The sequence below is a fragment of the Chiloscyllium plagiosum genome, unplaced genomic scaffold, assembly GCF_037043375.1.
Source record: "Chiloscyllium plagiosum isolate Xiang-an unplaced genomic scaffold, Cpla_swu_hap1 HiC_scaffold_45, whole genome shotgun sequence".
NCBI lineage: Eukaryota > Metazoa > Chordata > Chondrichthyes > Orectolobiformes > Hemiscylliidae > Chiloscyllium > Chiloscyllium plagiosum.
The window spans coordinates 24,673,790-24,689,809 of record NW_028270183.1 but is presented as its reverse complement, the minus strand read 5'-3'; the positions used below and the strand labels follow the sequence as shown (position 1 = coordinate 24,689,809).

Genomic DNA, 16,020 nt, shown 5'->3' with positions numbered 1-16,020 from the left:
TGAGGCCGAGATGTCATCGGCGATCAAGATGAGAAATGGAAGAGCAGGTTTGAAGAGCTGATTTGTCACTCCTCCTCGACTGATGCTTCTCACTCTTATTCAGCGCTTCAAATGTGCTACACAGGGATGGTGGAGGATTGGTTATTAAACAGGAAGCAGGCTCTCGGGAGAAGTCAGTCTTGATCAGATTGATAGCGGAGTAACGTGGTGTGCTGTACTGGGTCCTCACTATTTGTAATATATATCATTGATTTGGAGGAGTGGATTGGCATTGTGACTGAGTTTGATTATGACACGAAGATAACCAGAAACTGAAATTATCAAGAGAATGCAGAGAGTCTGCAAATGGATATAGTCAGGTAAAATCAATGGATAATAGTTTGAGGGGTGGGAAGTAATGTGATATATAACCTTTTTTTACCGGCAGAATAAAAGGCAGTAATATACTAAAATGGAGAGTTATTACAGGGTTTAATGTCCCGGAGGATTCACTCTTACTCATTTAGGCGTCAGATGTGTTGCTCCCTGATGGTCCCAGTGGCCTCATTGCTCTCAGTACACACGGGACATTTTGATCCGGTTGGTTGGCGGTGGGGAGTGGTGACGGGGAGGGTAATTTGACTTGTGTATCAATCCGAGAAGCCACGCTTTCTTTCTGCATGAGGACCAGAAGATAATGGGAATGGCTGGCTGCTTCTGTATGAAGAGGCTGTGGCTGCTGCTAGGATTGTGGGTATTCACCAATACAACAAAATTGTTTGATCTTTTTTCCCTTTTGTCACAAGTTATTTCAGGTTTCATCAGTTATGTTTAGCTCCAAACAAACATTAGTAAAATAAAACATAATCTCCTTCAATTCTTCCTTCGACTTACACTTGCTGTCTTCGTATGTCGGGGAAATTATCTGTGTCTTCTTTTGCGAAGGCAGAACTAATATATTCGATGAAGAGCTCTGATACTTCCTTGTTTTGTATTATCAATTTGCGCCAATTCTTCTGGAAGCATTAAGAATCTTGGAGAGTTTGTTTTAACTAATTCTATTAGATTTAAAATAGTGATGGAAAAGGATAGCCCAGATCTAAGAGTTGAAGTTCTAAATGAGAGAAAGGCCAATTTTGACAGGATTAGGCAAGAACTTTCAAAAGCTGATTGGGGGCAGATGTTCTTAGCTAAAGGGACAGCTGGAAAATGGGAAGCCTTCGGAAATGAGATAACGAGAATCTAGATAAAATATATTCCTATTAGGGTGAAAGGAAAGGCTTGTAGGTATAGGGTTTAGTGAGGAAAAAGAAGGAAGCATATGTCAGGTATAAACAGGATAGATCGAGTGAATCATTAGAAGAGTATAAAGGCAGTAGGAGTATACTCAAGAGGGAAATCAGGAGGGCAAAAAGGCGACATGAGTTAGCTTTTCCAAATAGAATTAGGGAGAATCCAAAGGGTTTTTACAAATTATATTAAGGACAAAGGGTAACTAGGGAGAGAATAAGGCCACTCAAAGATCAGCAAGGCAGCTTTTGTGTGGAGATGCAGAAAATGGGGGAGACACTAAACGTGTATTTTTCATCAGTTTTACTGTGGAAAAGGATATGAAAGATATAGAATGTAGGGAAATAGATGGTGACACCTTGAAAAATGTCCATATTACAGAGGTGGAAGTGCTGGATGTCTTGACATGCATAAAGGTGGATAAATCCCCAGGACCTGATCAGGTGTACCCTAGAGCTCTGTGGGAAGCTAGAGAAGTGATTGCTGGGCCTCTTGCTGAGATATTTGTACCATCAATAGTCACAGGTGAGGCGCCAGAAGACTGGAGGTTGGATACCGTGGTGCCACTGTTTAAGAAGGGTGGTAAGGACAAGCCAGGGAACTATAGACCGGTGAGCGTGACGTCGGTGGTGGACAAGTTGTTGGAGGGAATCCTGAGGGACAGGATGTACATTTATTTAGAAAGGCAAGGACTGATTAGGGGTAGTCAACATGATTTGTGTGTGGGAAACCATGTCTCACAGACTTGATTGAGTTTTTTTTAAGAAGTAACGAAGAGGATTGAGGAGGGCAGAGCGGTAGATATGATCTATATGGACTTCAGTAAGGCGTTGGACAAGGTTCCCCATGGGAGACTGATTAGCAAGGTTAGATCTCACGGAATGCAGGGAGAACTAGCCATTTGGATACAGAAGTGGCTCAAAGGTAGAAGACAGATGATGGTAGTGGAGGATTGGTTTTCAGAATGGAGGCCTGTGACCCGTGGAGTGCCACAAGAATCGGTGCTGGGTTCTCCACTTTTTGTCATTTATATAAATGATTTGGATGCGAGCATAAGAGGTACGGTTTAGTAAGTTTGCAGGTGACACCAAAATTGGAGGTGTGGTGGACAGCGAAGAAAGTTACCTCAGATTACCTCAGACCTCAGATAGGTCAGGTGAATTGGCCATGCTAAATAGTGTTAGGTATAGGGGTAAATGTAGGGGTATGGGTGGGTTGCGCTTCGGCGGGTCAGTGTGGACTTGTTGGGCCGAAGGGCCTGTTTCCACACTGTAATGTAATCTAATCTAATGTAATCTAATCAAATTACAACGGGATCTGGACCAGATGGGCCAATGGGCTAAGAAGTGGCAGGTGGAGTTTAATTCAGATAAATGCGAGGTGCTGCATTTTGGGAAAGCAAATCTTAGCAGGACGTATACTTAATGGTAAGGTCCTCGGGAGTGTTGCTGAACAAAGAGACCTTGGAGTTCAGGTTCATAGCTCCTTGAAAGTGGAGTCGCAGGTAGCTCAGATAGTAAAGACGTCGTTTGGTATGCTTTCCTTTATTGGTCAGAGTATTGAGTACAGGAGTTGGGAGGTCTTGTTGCGGCTGTACAGGACATTGGTTATGCCATTGTTGGAATATAGCGTGCAATTCTGGTCTCCTTCCTATCGGAAAGATGTTGTGAAACTTGAAAGGGTTCAGAAAAGATTTACAAGGATGTTGCCAGGATTGGAGGATTTGAGCTATAAGGAGAGGCTGTACCGGCTGGGGCTTATTTCCCTATAGTGTGGGAGGCTAAGGGATGACCTTATAGAGGTTTACATAATTATGAAGGCCATGGATAAGGTAAATAGACAATGTCTTTTCCCTGTTGTCGGGGAGTCCAGAACTAGAGGGCATAGGTTTAGGGTGAGAAGGGAAAGATATAAAAGAAACCTAAGGGGCAACTTTTTTACACGCAGAGGGTGGTACATATATGGAATGAGCTGCCAGAGAAAGTGGTGGAGGCTGGTACATTTGCAACATTTAAGAGGCATTTGGATGGATATATGAATAGGAAGGGTTTGGAGGGATATGGGCCGGGTACTGGCAGTTGGGACTAGATTAGGTTGGGATATCTGGTCTGCATGGACGGGTTGGACCAAAGGGTGTGTATCAGTGCTGTACATCTCTATGAATCTATGTTCATATATTTTTCACATATGTTACGACACGGAGTAACCACACCCTTCCAACCCCTGCTAATTTATTTCAGCAACACGGAAAAGATATATCCCTTGCGGAAATCTGTGAAAATTAGGGAGACCAAGAACTAGTTAAAGAAAAAATTAGCAATTTTGTTTCTTAAATTATAACAGAGAGTAATTAAGTAACGACAACTTACAATTCGTTCCTGTAACTTGCCGTTTATTTTACCTTCGATAATATTAGTCCAATCAAACCCCCAATTAGGATTTGCTAAAATTTATTTTTGAAAATTAGCGAGCTATCGAACCTTCTTTTGGTATCTTCCTCTGTAGATTTTATTCTTCTGAGAGACTTCAGTTTCACAGGTCCGTGATCAATAAAGGGACCTTTATCAGAGCTATTTTTAGGGCTGTTTTTACATGCTGGTGAGTTGGCAGTTGTCCCCCAAATGTTCCATTTTTCAAGGTCTTATACCCTCAAAGCATTTGATTGTGACATTGGCATTTAACATTGTCAATATACTCAGTTGGAGTTTGGTATTTTTGGGTGGTATAATTTAAACTGATTGAACTAACTCGATTTTTCTTTTGTCTCCAGGCAACTGGCTACACCAGCTGCTGGATCAAGGTCACATTTTATCATGTTCAGGACTCTTGGTACTATCATGTAGTTCTGCTAACTTTTAACTTTCTTAAAGGTACAGTACACTGACTTCTTCATAGCACCTCTCAAATTAAGAAAAAATGAACCATCATAATGAAAAAATGGCCTCAAATCCTCTATTCTTTAAACACATTACCCTAACATACCAATAATTTTAATCTATGTTCACCTTAACGTCATCCCATATATCTGTGCAAATATATATATAAACATTAAATAAATACAAATCTTATCTTCTATCAGTTAAATGGTATCAGTTAAATCCACAATAACACATCAGCGATTGCATTCTTATGACCCGCAACATGTACAATTTTTAAAGTAAAAGCCTGTAACGTAAGACACCAACGAAATAGTTGCATATTCCTGGCTTCAAAGCATTATAAAAATGTAAGCAAATTGTGATCCGTGCACACAACCGTCTCCAACACATTGCTCATGACATACACATTAAAGTGTTGTCTGGCCAGTACCAAACTCGATAGTTCATTTTGATCATGGAGGATTTCATCTGGTGGATGTTGATCTTCTTCGAAAAGTAACCAACTGGCAGCTCAATCCCATCTTCATCTTCCTGTAGGAGTACGGCTCCAACTCATTTGTCACTAGCATCGTTGGCAACGTTAAAAAGTTTTGAAGAATTTGTTGTAGCTAGTACTGGTGTGGTGGATAATATGAATTTCAAATGTCTGAATGCACCCTGGCATTGTTCTGTCCACTGAAACTTGGTGTTTTTCTTTAGCAAAGTGTTTAAAGTGAACTGTCCACTGAAACTTGGTGTTTTTCTTTAGCAAAGTGTTTAAACTGCTGAAATTTGGAACAAACCTCTGATAGAATCCACAGGGTCCTAAGAATAGAAGCAACTCTTTCTTCAAGGTTGGTCGTGAAAGTTCCTCAAAGACCTTCGTCTTTACATTTTTTTTAGATTACTGACCGTGTGGAAACAGACCCTTCAGCCCAACAAGTCCACACCGACCCACCGAAGCCCACCCACACAGACCCATTCCCCAACACTTACCCCTGAATCTAACACTACGAGCAATTTATCATGGCCAATTCACCTGACCTGCAGATTTTTGGACTGTGGGAGGAAACCAGAGCACCCGGAGGAGACCTACACAGATACGGGGAGAATGTGCAAACTCCACACAGTCACTCGCCTGAGTCGGGAATTGAACCCGGGTCTCTAGCGCTGTGAGACAGCAGTGCTAACTGCCATGCCACCGTGCCGCCCACTAACCCATTCTGTGGCTTCAATCTCCTATGACCGAGTTAGGTCGCAAGGACATCACCACTGTTTTTGCGATTTTGATTTTATTTAAGTTTATCACTAGTTTTGCTTCTCATAGTAATTTAAAGAGGTCTGCCAACTGTACCATGTGATCTTTCCAGGACATACGAAAGATCACTACAATCGTCTAAATAGACTGCACAGTGTGTTAACCCAACCACAACTCTGTGAGTCGTTGGAATGTGCCAGGTCAATTTTTCATGCCAAACTGATATATGCCATTGGTGGTTACAAACACAAAACTTCTGTTGCCAACTCCGATACAGATACCTGCCAGTAAACACGCATTAAGTCCAACTTGGATCTTTAACTGGCTTCTGCGATTTTCTCGATACAGTCCTCCAATCTCGGAATTGGATATGAGTCCAATTTTGTAAAGGCGTTGACCTTCCGATACTCCACACAAAATCGTTGAGTCCCATCGTGTTTGGGAACTGAGACAATCGATGAACTCTACTCACTCTTGCTTGGTTCATTGGTGCCCTCGTCAAGCATGGCCTCTACCTCCTTTTGTATCTGTCTGGTTTTGAAAGGATTAAGCCGATGGAGTTTTTCTTTATCAGAACAGTTTTCACTTAGTCTGCTTCATGTACAATAGCATTAGTCCTCTCCATATGTGCTCATACTGCAGTAACAAATCTTCCAACTGTGTTCTCTGCTCCTAAGACAGATGGCTTACTAACCTATCCCACTCCTCAAGGACGTCTTCCTTTTAAAATCTATTTTGAGGCATATCAAAATCCACATCATCTGGGTTTGATTTCTCACTCTGCGGAGCAGTAGCTAATGCTTGTTTCTCTAGCTCTTTCTTTCTAGTGTAATGTGGTTTCAACATGTTTACATGACATACCGGATACCTTTGTTTTCTATCTGGCATTTTTACTAGTTAGTTCACCTGACTCAACTTTTTCTCAGTTTAATAGGGACCGCTAAACATGGCTTTGAAGGGATCTCTTATCACTGGTAACAGTACTAACACGACGTCCCTTCTGGAAAACGTCCGAGTCTCACAGCTTTTATCTGCCACCAGCTTCATTCTGCACTGTGCCCTGTTTAGGTGCTGTTTAGATAAATCACCTACTCTGTTTAATCTCTCCCTTACCTCCAATATATAATCTAAAATTAGAGATCTCCGACTTTGGTGTTGTCAACTTTTCTTCAATTAATTTCAAAGGACCTCTTTCTTCATGCCCGAATATTACCTCAAATGGTATGAACTGAGTAGATTAGTTTGGGGTATCTCTAATGGCAAACAATACGAATGAGATACCTTTATCCCAATAATTTGGGTAATCCTAACAATATGCTCTCTTCTACAAATCTTCTCACAAACTTTGAATATGCTCTCAAATTGGACTTCAAGGTCTGATGTCAACTTTCTAAAGCATCCTGGGATTCAGGATAACATGCAATGCATTTAAAGTGCTGTTTACCTAAACTATCTCTTCTGTTTAACAGCCTTGCAGTAAAATGTGAACCTTGGACCGACTGAATGTCTCTGGGTCGCCCCAAAAGGTGACATTGTATCTTGTTCAGAATACGTGGTGCTGTCAGGTAGTTCCGCGAGCTTTTAAGTTTCTTCAAGATACTGTGCACGCACATCTTCATAACACTCACTACTCGAAGACCCTGCAGTCAAGCTTTTTAATATCCTTGCAAATTTTCTTCTCACGCTTTATTTCCACCAGATTAATCAACTACTCGAAACTCCTTTGCGAATTCTACGCTGCTTCTAAGCTTCAGGATTGCTGTTGTTATGAAGACAAAAACGTGTATGGTCCCTTTATGCTCTTCGGAACTGAGAGATTTTTGAAAACACACGTGTCTGTGAGGAGCTAACAGAGTCACATATAACACTGTGAATTGAAAGTATGTAACATTTGTCAATAGAGTTATTAACATAAAGTCGGTTGTTTTTAAAGTTAAGGTAACCGAATTTGAATTGAATCGATTAATTTAAAATATGCCCCAGATACCAAATTGAATTTAATTGCGATTTTATGGACAACGTTGAACTGAAGAGATGGCCAGGGATAACTGAGTTTATGAATTCGGGTATTTTGATAATTGCTCAGAGCTAATTAAGGCAGCTAATAACTGCTGCCTTAAATAAAACTAACATGAAAAGTTATTGAAGAAACATCTAATCAGCACCATCTACTTAAAAGGGACCAACGAATTTGATGGCTAGAAATACTTGCAGTACAAGTTAAGAAGGAGACCCATATGCAGGGAATAATTATCAGGAAGAAGAGGAACGAACACTGCAGGAAGAAGAGAAGACCATCTGTGTGGACTTTATGAGATTAAGTGCTAATTTACTTTTATTGTTAATTGTGTTATTGGGACAGCATCTTAACTGAACTGTAGTCACCTAAGGGATAATGGTTAAGTAGGAGAAGGAGTGTTCATTTTGTTAATAGTTTTCTTAGTGTTCACTGTTTGGGTTAAACAAGTAAATGTTTACTTTTTATTTATACATTGGAAATCAGGGATTTTCTTTCATTTCACAGATGATAAGGTGAGGCAATCTTCTCTGGGTGTGTTCGATTAATTAGAGTTGTGGAAGAATCAGTCAATGTTCGATAAAGAATTACGAGGAGATGCAAAAATTCCTTCACAAACTTAAACTTTAATCTTGCAAAATCAAAACTGAGAGAACCAGCATAATATCTTCCCTGATTTCCCACAGTCTCTTTGTTCATCTGCAGTTTATACGATTCGTTGGTCCCACACTTGTCGGATAACATTAGCATAGCCAATCATGCTGGCTTGCTTTATCTTTCTAAACTAATCTAGTTGTCTGTCACACCGGTTCCCTCCTTCACACTTAACCTCTTACGTTACAACACCGTCATCTCCAGCATTAGCTCATCTCCCAGTGATTTAACTAACCTATCAGAATGCATGACCATTATCTGTTACTGGAGCACTGTAACATGATCCCGGACATACATTGTAAAACTAAGTTAACTACAACTGCCAGTATAACTTCCATATTATCAGAGTGGTTTGACATCCCCATTATAATACTACTTTCTCGAAACATATTATATATGTCCTGCTTGCAGCTCATCTCATCCTCATTTTTTTGTTGTTGTTGTTAGCCATGGTTGGGTGACGTTTGTGTTAGCGCTCTTTCATCCAAAAGAAATGCAAAGCTGCTGAAATGCATTCACTCATTCGTTAGATACTGTGGTACCTTTTAATTACATTTTCTAGATTATCACAAGCAACTCAAGCCTCATATATTTGCAGTTTCATTTCTTGAGAGTTAGCATTTTTGCTTGGATTGAATCACGATTACAGTGGTAGTGGAAATGCACATTATATATGTCAGTTCAGGCAGCATGCGAGGAGCAGGAAAATCGACGTTTTGGGCCCAAAACGTCGATTTTCCTCGGATGCTTCCTGACATGCTGTGCATTTCTAGCACCACTCTAATGTTGACTCTAATCTCCAGCATCTGCAGTCCTCACTTTCGCCTAGGATTGAAACATGTCAACCTTCTGTCCATATGAACAATTCTGTTATATTACGGTCACTTTACACCCAACCACTTCTCACGACAAGACTATCAATCACCACCCATCATTATACAGAAGGAAATCTAAGGTGGCCTGCTCCCAAGTTGGCCTCTCAGTATCTTGATCGAAACATCCATCTTGTACACAGTCTAGCAATTTATTGTCATGGTGTTATTATGGATGTGGTTTTCCAGTTGACAAATAGATTGAAATGGTGATTACTGCAGTATACTTATTGTATGCATTTCAAATCTCCTGTCATCTTCTAACTTATCATTACTGTTTGGAAACCTATGAAGAACCCTATGAATATTTTCTACCCCTTCTTGCTTCTAAAATGCACCCAGACTGATTCCATATCGAAATCTCCTGTTCTGAAATCTTCACTCACAATTTCATTGATTCCATCTTGTTTCGCTGCCTGTTGCTTTCTAATATCCTATCTTTCATTTCCATCTGTTTTTTTCACCTCACTCCTGACTCCCAGCTCCACATCCCCTCTCTCACCCACGCTGCTTTCAATCCCTACCTAGAAAAAGTCACCTGCAAGGATATCGGTGCTATTGCCGATGTAGTGCAAATTGTCAATCTTGTACAGATCTGATTTTCTGCAGGATCAGTCCCACTACTCAAGAATCTAAATCCCTGCCCCTATTCAATTGAAGCAAGCATTCAGCTGTTTGATTCTCCGATACCTTGTCTCACGAATACGTGGCACTGAGAGAAACCCCAAGATTGCTGTCTTTGAAGTTAAATTTTATAAATTGATTTCCTACGTGCCTACATTATGCTTCCAGAGTCTAGGTCTCCAGCTCATCAACAACTTTGGTCCTAACATGGACCATAACCATTGGATAATTTCCCGCACTGTTTTGGGGAAAGTAAAATTTGCAGACAGCAAGCATTAACCAGTCGGCTGAATGTCCTCTGTCCATGCTATAAATTATGTTACCAGTATTTTTTTTATCTTCCGCACGGACCACTGAGGTTCGTGTGCGATAACAGCTCCAGAAATTGGAAGCTTATGGACTTCAGCAAAGCAAAGGTTCTGCATCCTTGACATGTTAGCAAGATCAGGTTACATAGAACAATTGGACAACCAGCCATGTCGGTGCGAAATTGGCTGGAAGTCAGTGGTTGCTTTTCAAATTAAGGTCTGTAACAAGTGGCGTCTCACAACGACCAGTGCTATGTTCGCTGCTTTTTGTCATGTACACAAAAGATTTGATGTGAATATAGGAAATAAAGCTTATAGGTTTGCAGCTGACACAAAAATTGATGATGTGGTGGACAGTGAAGAATGTTACCTCAGATACATCGGGACCTTGATCAGATGGGCTGATGAACTGAGAAGTGGCAGCTGGAGGTTAATTCAGATAAATATGAGGCGCTGCATTTTGGAAACTCAATTCTGGCAGGATTTATACACTAAGACTCACACTCCGGATACCACGTAAACCAACGTACAAATGGCTAGAGAACTGCAAGGAAGACTGAAACACATTCTCAGTGGATCAGACATTGCCATTCACTCGGGCCAGGAATTCATTGACAGCTTCATGAACACGAAAATTGCCGGGATGAAGTCATGGTTTCATTCTATATCACGGTCTTATTCAACTCCATTGACATATAACTAGCCAAGGAAACGATCAGTAGACTATTAGAGAATTCAGTGACAATGGCTTCTACAACACCATCAGCACAGACAATATGCTCCAGCTACTGGACTTTCTGCCTTACTAGCCACTTTGTCTTGAAAGGCCAGAAATACCAAAAAGCCAATGGCACACTAATGGACTCTCCTATCCCAGGGCCACTGGCACAAGCAGTCACGCAGAGACTTGAAAACACAGCCCATGCTCGATCCAACCAAAACTATGGATGCGTGGATGACACATTTATCATCATCAAACGGATAAGAGTAGAGAAAACACACCACCTCATTAACAGTGCACTCAGATCGACGAGGAAGAAGAGAAAAACATTCCAAGCTGTCATGTTGCAACGGATGACCAACGTGAGATTTGCAACCAAAGTATAGAGGAAACTCACCCACTTGACCCAATTTAAATACAATAGTCCACAAAGGGAGCTGTGCCAGGACATGATTCAAAAGAGCCGTGACACACTGATTGCAAAAAGAGGAACAAAGACTTATACAAACTCTTGCTAACAATGGATACACCATCAGCCTCATTCTCCGGTGCCTGTCTAACAGACAATGCCAAGGAGACACTGTGCTTACAAACACACTGGCCACCTATCTCTATGTGCAGAACATAGCAGAATTAATTCCAATGTTGTTGCGAGCACTGGATATTGTTGCGAGCACTGGTAGGAGCACACCAAACAAAATGCTAACTACTTCACAGGATTAAGGACCCCATAATTACAACATGCAGGATCAACATGGTATACCAAATGGGAAGAAAGTGAGGTCTGCAGATGCTGGAGATCAGAGCTGAAAATGTGTTGCTGGAAAAGCGCAGCAGGTCAGGCAGCATCCAGGGAACATGAGAATCGACGTTTCGGGCATAAGCCCTTCTTCAGGTATACCAAATCCCTGCAGCAAGCATTACATTGCAAAAACCGGAGGAAAACTAGCTATCCGACTTCACAGACACTAACAAGCAACCAAACGACATGGTCCACTCTCCCACGTTTCCATACAGTCAGCCCAAGACCGCCGTCAATTCCACTGTAACAAGTAACCATTCTATGATAGGCCAACGAGAGACACGCAAAAGATTGTTTGTAAGTCTGGCTTTTAATTTAAAAAGTTCATCAGCAAATACGTAGATGTCGAACCAGTCTCCAAATTCTTGCAGAGAAGACCCAGAAGTGACACTCACCCCAACAGGCCGGACCTACATTGAAACCAAACAGATCAGAACCGGGCTGCTTCACAGAAGTGACACTGATGATATTACTCAGCATGCTCACGAACCGTCTGTAGCATAACCCAGAAGCTGGGCATGCTCACCAACTACATTATATACTGAATGGAAAGGTCCTCTGCAGTGTTGCCAAAAACACAGACCTTGGAGTGCTGTCTCATAGTTCCTTCAAAGTGGGGTCACAGGCAGACATGGTTCTGAAGAAGGCGTCTGGTACACTTGCCTTTATTGTTCAAGGCATTCAGTGTAGTAGTTGGGAGGTCATGAATATAACATTGGTTTCACCACTTTTGCAATAATGGATTCCATTCTGGTCTCGCTGCTAATGGAAAGACGTTGTGATACTTGAAAGTTAAAACAAAAGATATGCAAGGGGTTTTCCAGGCTTGCTGCATTAGAGCAAAAATGCGCGTTTGAATAGGCTTGGGCTACGTGCTCTGGACATTTAGAGGCTGAGTCGTGACCTGATATGGGTTTATAAAATTATGAGGGGCATACATATAGTGAATGAATAGCCAAGGTATTTTACTCAGGGTAGGTGAAGCCAGAACTAGAGGGTATAGAGTTAATGTGAAAGGGGAAAGACAGGAAAAGCACCTAAGCGGTGACACTTGTCATGCAGAGGATAGTGCACGTTATCAAGTGAATTACCAGAGGTTGTAGAAGAGTCTGGTACAATAACAACACTCAAAAGGTATCTGTATGGGTACATGAACAGGAAGGTAAAATGCTAGCCAAACGGGCTGGATTAATTTAGCATATCATGCCGGCATTGATGCTTTGGAATGAAGGCTCTGTTTTAGTGTTGTACAACTTTACGACTCTGTGAGAAACGCAATGCAATAACATGTTGCATGGTCTAATGCAATACTAATGGAGTGAGAATTCCTTCACTTCCTCTATCTCTCCATATTGAAATGGGGATCCGGCAGAGCCATGTATGCCATCGGGAATCTCGCTACACTGGAAAAAACCAAGGATACACCTGGCAGCTCCTTGCTGAGGGAGAAAGCATTGTATTCACCGAGTACACCGTATGTACTCCATCACCGAATGGTGACATTGGTGACGACATACTGGGAACTGATGGATATATAATCCACTTCTGCCCGAAAAGTCCTGATCATAAAAGGTGAATGAAACTGTGACACTAACAGCCACTGGCAGCATTGTCTTCCATCTGACGTGAAGCTGCAGGTCGTATTGAAAGAGGTGACATCGTTCTGTGACCATCAGCTTGTTCAATCAAGTTCCCCTCACGCTCTGCTCCTCGGATAAGGTTAATTTGGAAAGCTGTATCTTGGAAAACCCGAGGTTGATACTGCAGATCCCTTTCCCTACATACATTTACTCCGTAGTTTCAGAGCTTCCCAGCTCTGCAGCCACTGGTCCCTTTATTATTCATTTTGCTTTTGTAGATCCTTTAACGAGAGTCCTCAAGCTGCATCCAGACTTGGTTCACTACATCCTCATAGCTCAAAGCCCAACCACCAGCAAACCATCCCTAGCACCTTCATTCGCTTTTCAATAACAGTAGTTAGTCAGAAGCCGCTCAACTCCAAGTTAGATGCCTCGTCCTTTATAATAATATTCGAGGAGCTTCCTCGTGTTATTGACGGGACGAACAGCTGAGAGGGACAAACACAGACAGGCACAGACCAAGTTTCAAAAACGTCAGTCAAAGCTGCTGAAAGCTTATGTGCAACATAAAGCAACACATGGGGGACATAAGTAAGAAACATCCCGACACATCACATTTCATTGTTTCTGAGCTTCACAATGCCATCAAAAGATACACTATGGAGGCAAAATCCAAAGTCTAGGAAATATGCAGGTTGACAGAAAGATTTGCGTTAAAGATTGAAACAGACAGACAATTTCCAGAGAACATGTTGTGGAAAGGCAGAGGTAAAAAGAAATGTGTGGTAATAACTGGAAAAGTGTCACGGTGGAAGGTCCAGATCCCAAGAAATAGAACATTGGTTAAAGGTATTGCCAGATAAGCTGAAATGCTTACCTGCATTAAATTATGAAACTGCCTAACAGACTCAGCATTGCAATCTTCGCCAGTATATTTGCAATATACTTGCACGACATAACTGCTTGGCATTGGGAAATTCACAGCCGGTGTTTTGAGTGATAGTAAATGTGTGTGTGTGTGTGAGACAGAGAGATCGCAAGAGGAATAAAGAGAGAGTCGTCAGGAGGCGTTATGTGGTAAATTCATTGTGTGAGGGAGAACACACTTGGAGGAAATCAGTTTAACTTTGAACAACTGTCAGGCATTCGGGTAATCGACAGAGACAGCCTGAGGGACATGTCATCGACAGATGTGATCATCTTTGAGAAAATAATAAAATGAAGGCATTTCCAGATCCAATAGCTATACAGATCAGTGTGTGCAGGAATGACAAATGGATGGATTTTTTTTTCTGAATTCAGATACGAGTCGTGGCGTTTCAACTCAGATTTGCTTCAGTAGATTTGAAGCTCAGCAGCAGATTTTTGACGTTATTAAAACTGCATTTCTAGTTCAAGATTCAAGCAGCCAGGAAAGGATATTATGGTGGTGTTAGTGGTGAAAATTAGGAATGGTCAGGGTATAGTGTCTGGAATCAGGTCATGGCCAACGGCATCACCCACAGCTGTGACTCGTCTGTTTCAGACTCAGATATTGGCCGGAGATGAGATGGAGCAAGAGGAAGTAAATGCAGTTTGTAAACAGAAGACAGTGACCTCCATGATCGCACTATTTAAATAACACAATGAAGTGTGGTTCGCAGCTGAAACAGAACAAGGTGAACATACAGACCCACAAAGGATGCTGCCGGAGAGTGTATAAAGAATTTCCCTGTTGCCGTTAGTAATGGTTTGAAGAGTGAATATCTGAATTCGGAGTCTCAGCAGGAAACATGATGAAAGCAGCGAGTATAGAGTAAATGAGGAGAACAGTAACACATTTATACATGGTTTATAGAAATAATAAATTGACAGTTAGACTTACCAGGGACACCAACGATAGCCAGGATAGGATAATAAAAATATTGAATAAGGTAAAGTGCATATCGGATCCGCCCTGATATTGGCAACAGATCATAATACGTAGAAATATACCAAACATCCCAGGATAAGCTCCTGTGCATTGTTGGAACATGGCAGTCTAACGTTCTCAGATTTTCTCTCTCCTCCCCCTCTCTCTGGAGCTGCCGATCCCTGTCAGTGCCGTCGGTGATGCCCCTGTTCACACTATAGAATAATACATTGATCGGAGCGCATTTATAATTAAAGGTGGTAACCCTCCACTGGGATACTTAGAATCCATGGAGACTGACATGAATCACAGTCACCAAACACGTTCAGTTAACTCCTTCCTGAAATCACTTTACCGATCACAATAAAAGGGAACATTTACTCAGTCTGGATAGAATGTATAGGGGTTGCTGAAGGATTAACCATAAATCTTCCAATCTTTTTGGTACTTTGTTTCCTTGTTTGTGGGAGTAGTGCCAGAACACTGCAGGGTTCACGCAGTTCAAAAAAGGAGACAGGGATAAAAATAACTGGTCAGTTGCGTAAAATGACTGGGGCTATTTCTAGAAAACATAAGCCAGGTTAACAATGTGTGTTATCCATTGACTTTGACTAATGCTGATCCTAATTGTCAGTGCCTTGTTTATCTTATAAACATAAGCTATTATCCAGAACATTGCGAAAGCTGCTCAGGAACAAATGGAAGAAACTCTGTCCCCATGTGCCTGTTACAGTGGATGTCATTCAGCCCACTTTCGCTTATTAAACCTTGAAGTGGTGGAAAGCTGGAACGCTGGCAAATTTTGCAAAGGGAATTATTTATAACATAGAGAAGTGTCACTGTAGCTGTACGCGGTGTTACTGAGAGGACATCCAGAGTAACTTGTATTGTTTGCATTTCTGTAGTTGAGAAGGGAGGGAGCTCCATCAGATACAGTTTGCCAGCTGCTCATCATCCATGGATTGCTGTAGGATTTAATGCCTCTGGCCGCTTGTGCAGGTACAGGAGGAGGCGACACAACCTCTTTAGTCTGATGAACAGGAACAGCAGGACGGCATTCAGCCTCTTAAGCCTGTCACAGAGGGGTAGGAGGAGGAGTTTCAGATTCGTGAGTCTGATACACAGGAACAGGAAGATATTATCCAATCATTCGAATCTTTTGCACG

General features: G+C 41.6%; 1 protein-coding gene across 1 annotated transcript in view; it reads right to left on the bottom strand.

Moving 5' to 3' along the window:
* Window positions 1–15,035, bottom strand: part of LOC148136418 (putative G protein-coupled receptor 139) — a 29,837-nt gene extending 14,802 nt beyond the window's left edge. Inside the window, exon 1 of the mRNA XM_087983232.1 lies at window positions 14,828–15,035. Coding sequence (XP_087839358.1) covers window positions 14,828–14,966 — 139 coding nt within the window. The 5' untranslated portion in view covers window positions 14,967–15,035. The remainder of the gene's footprint in view (window positions 1–14,827) is intronic.
* Between the last annotated feature and the right edge of the window lie 985 nt (window positions 15,036–16,020).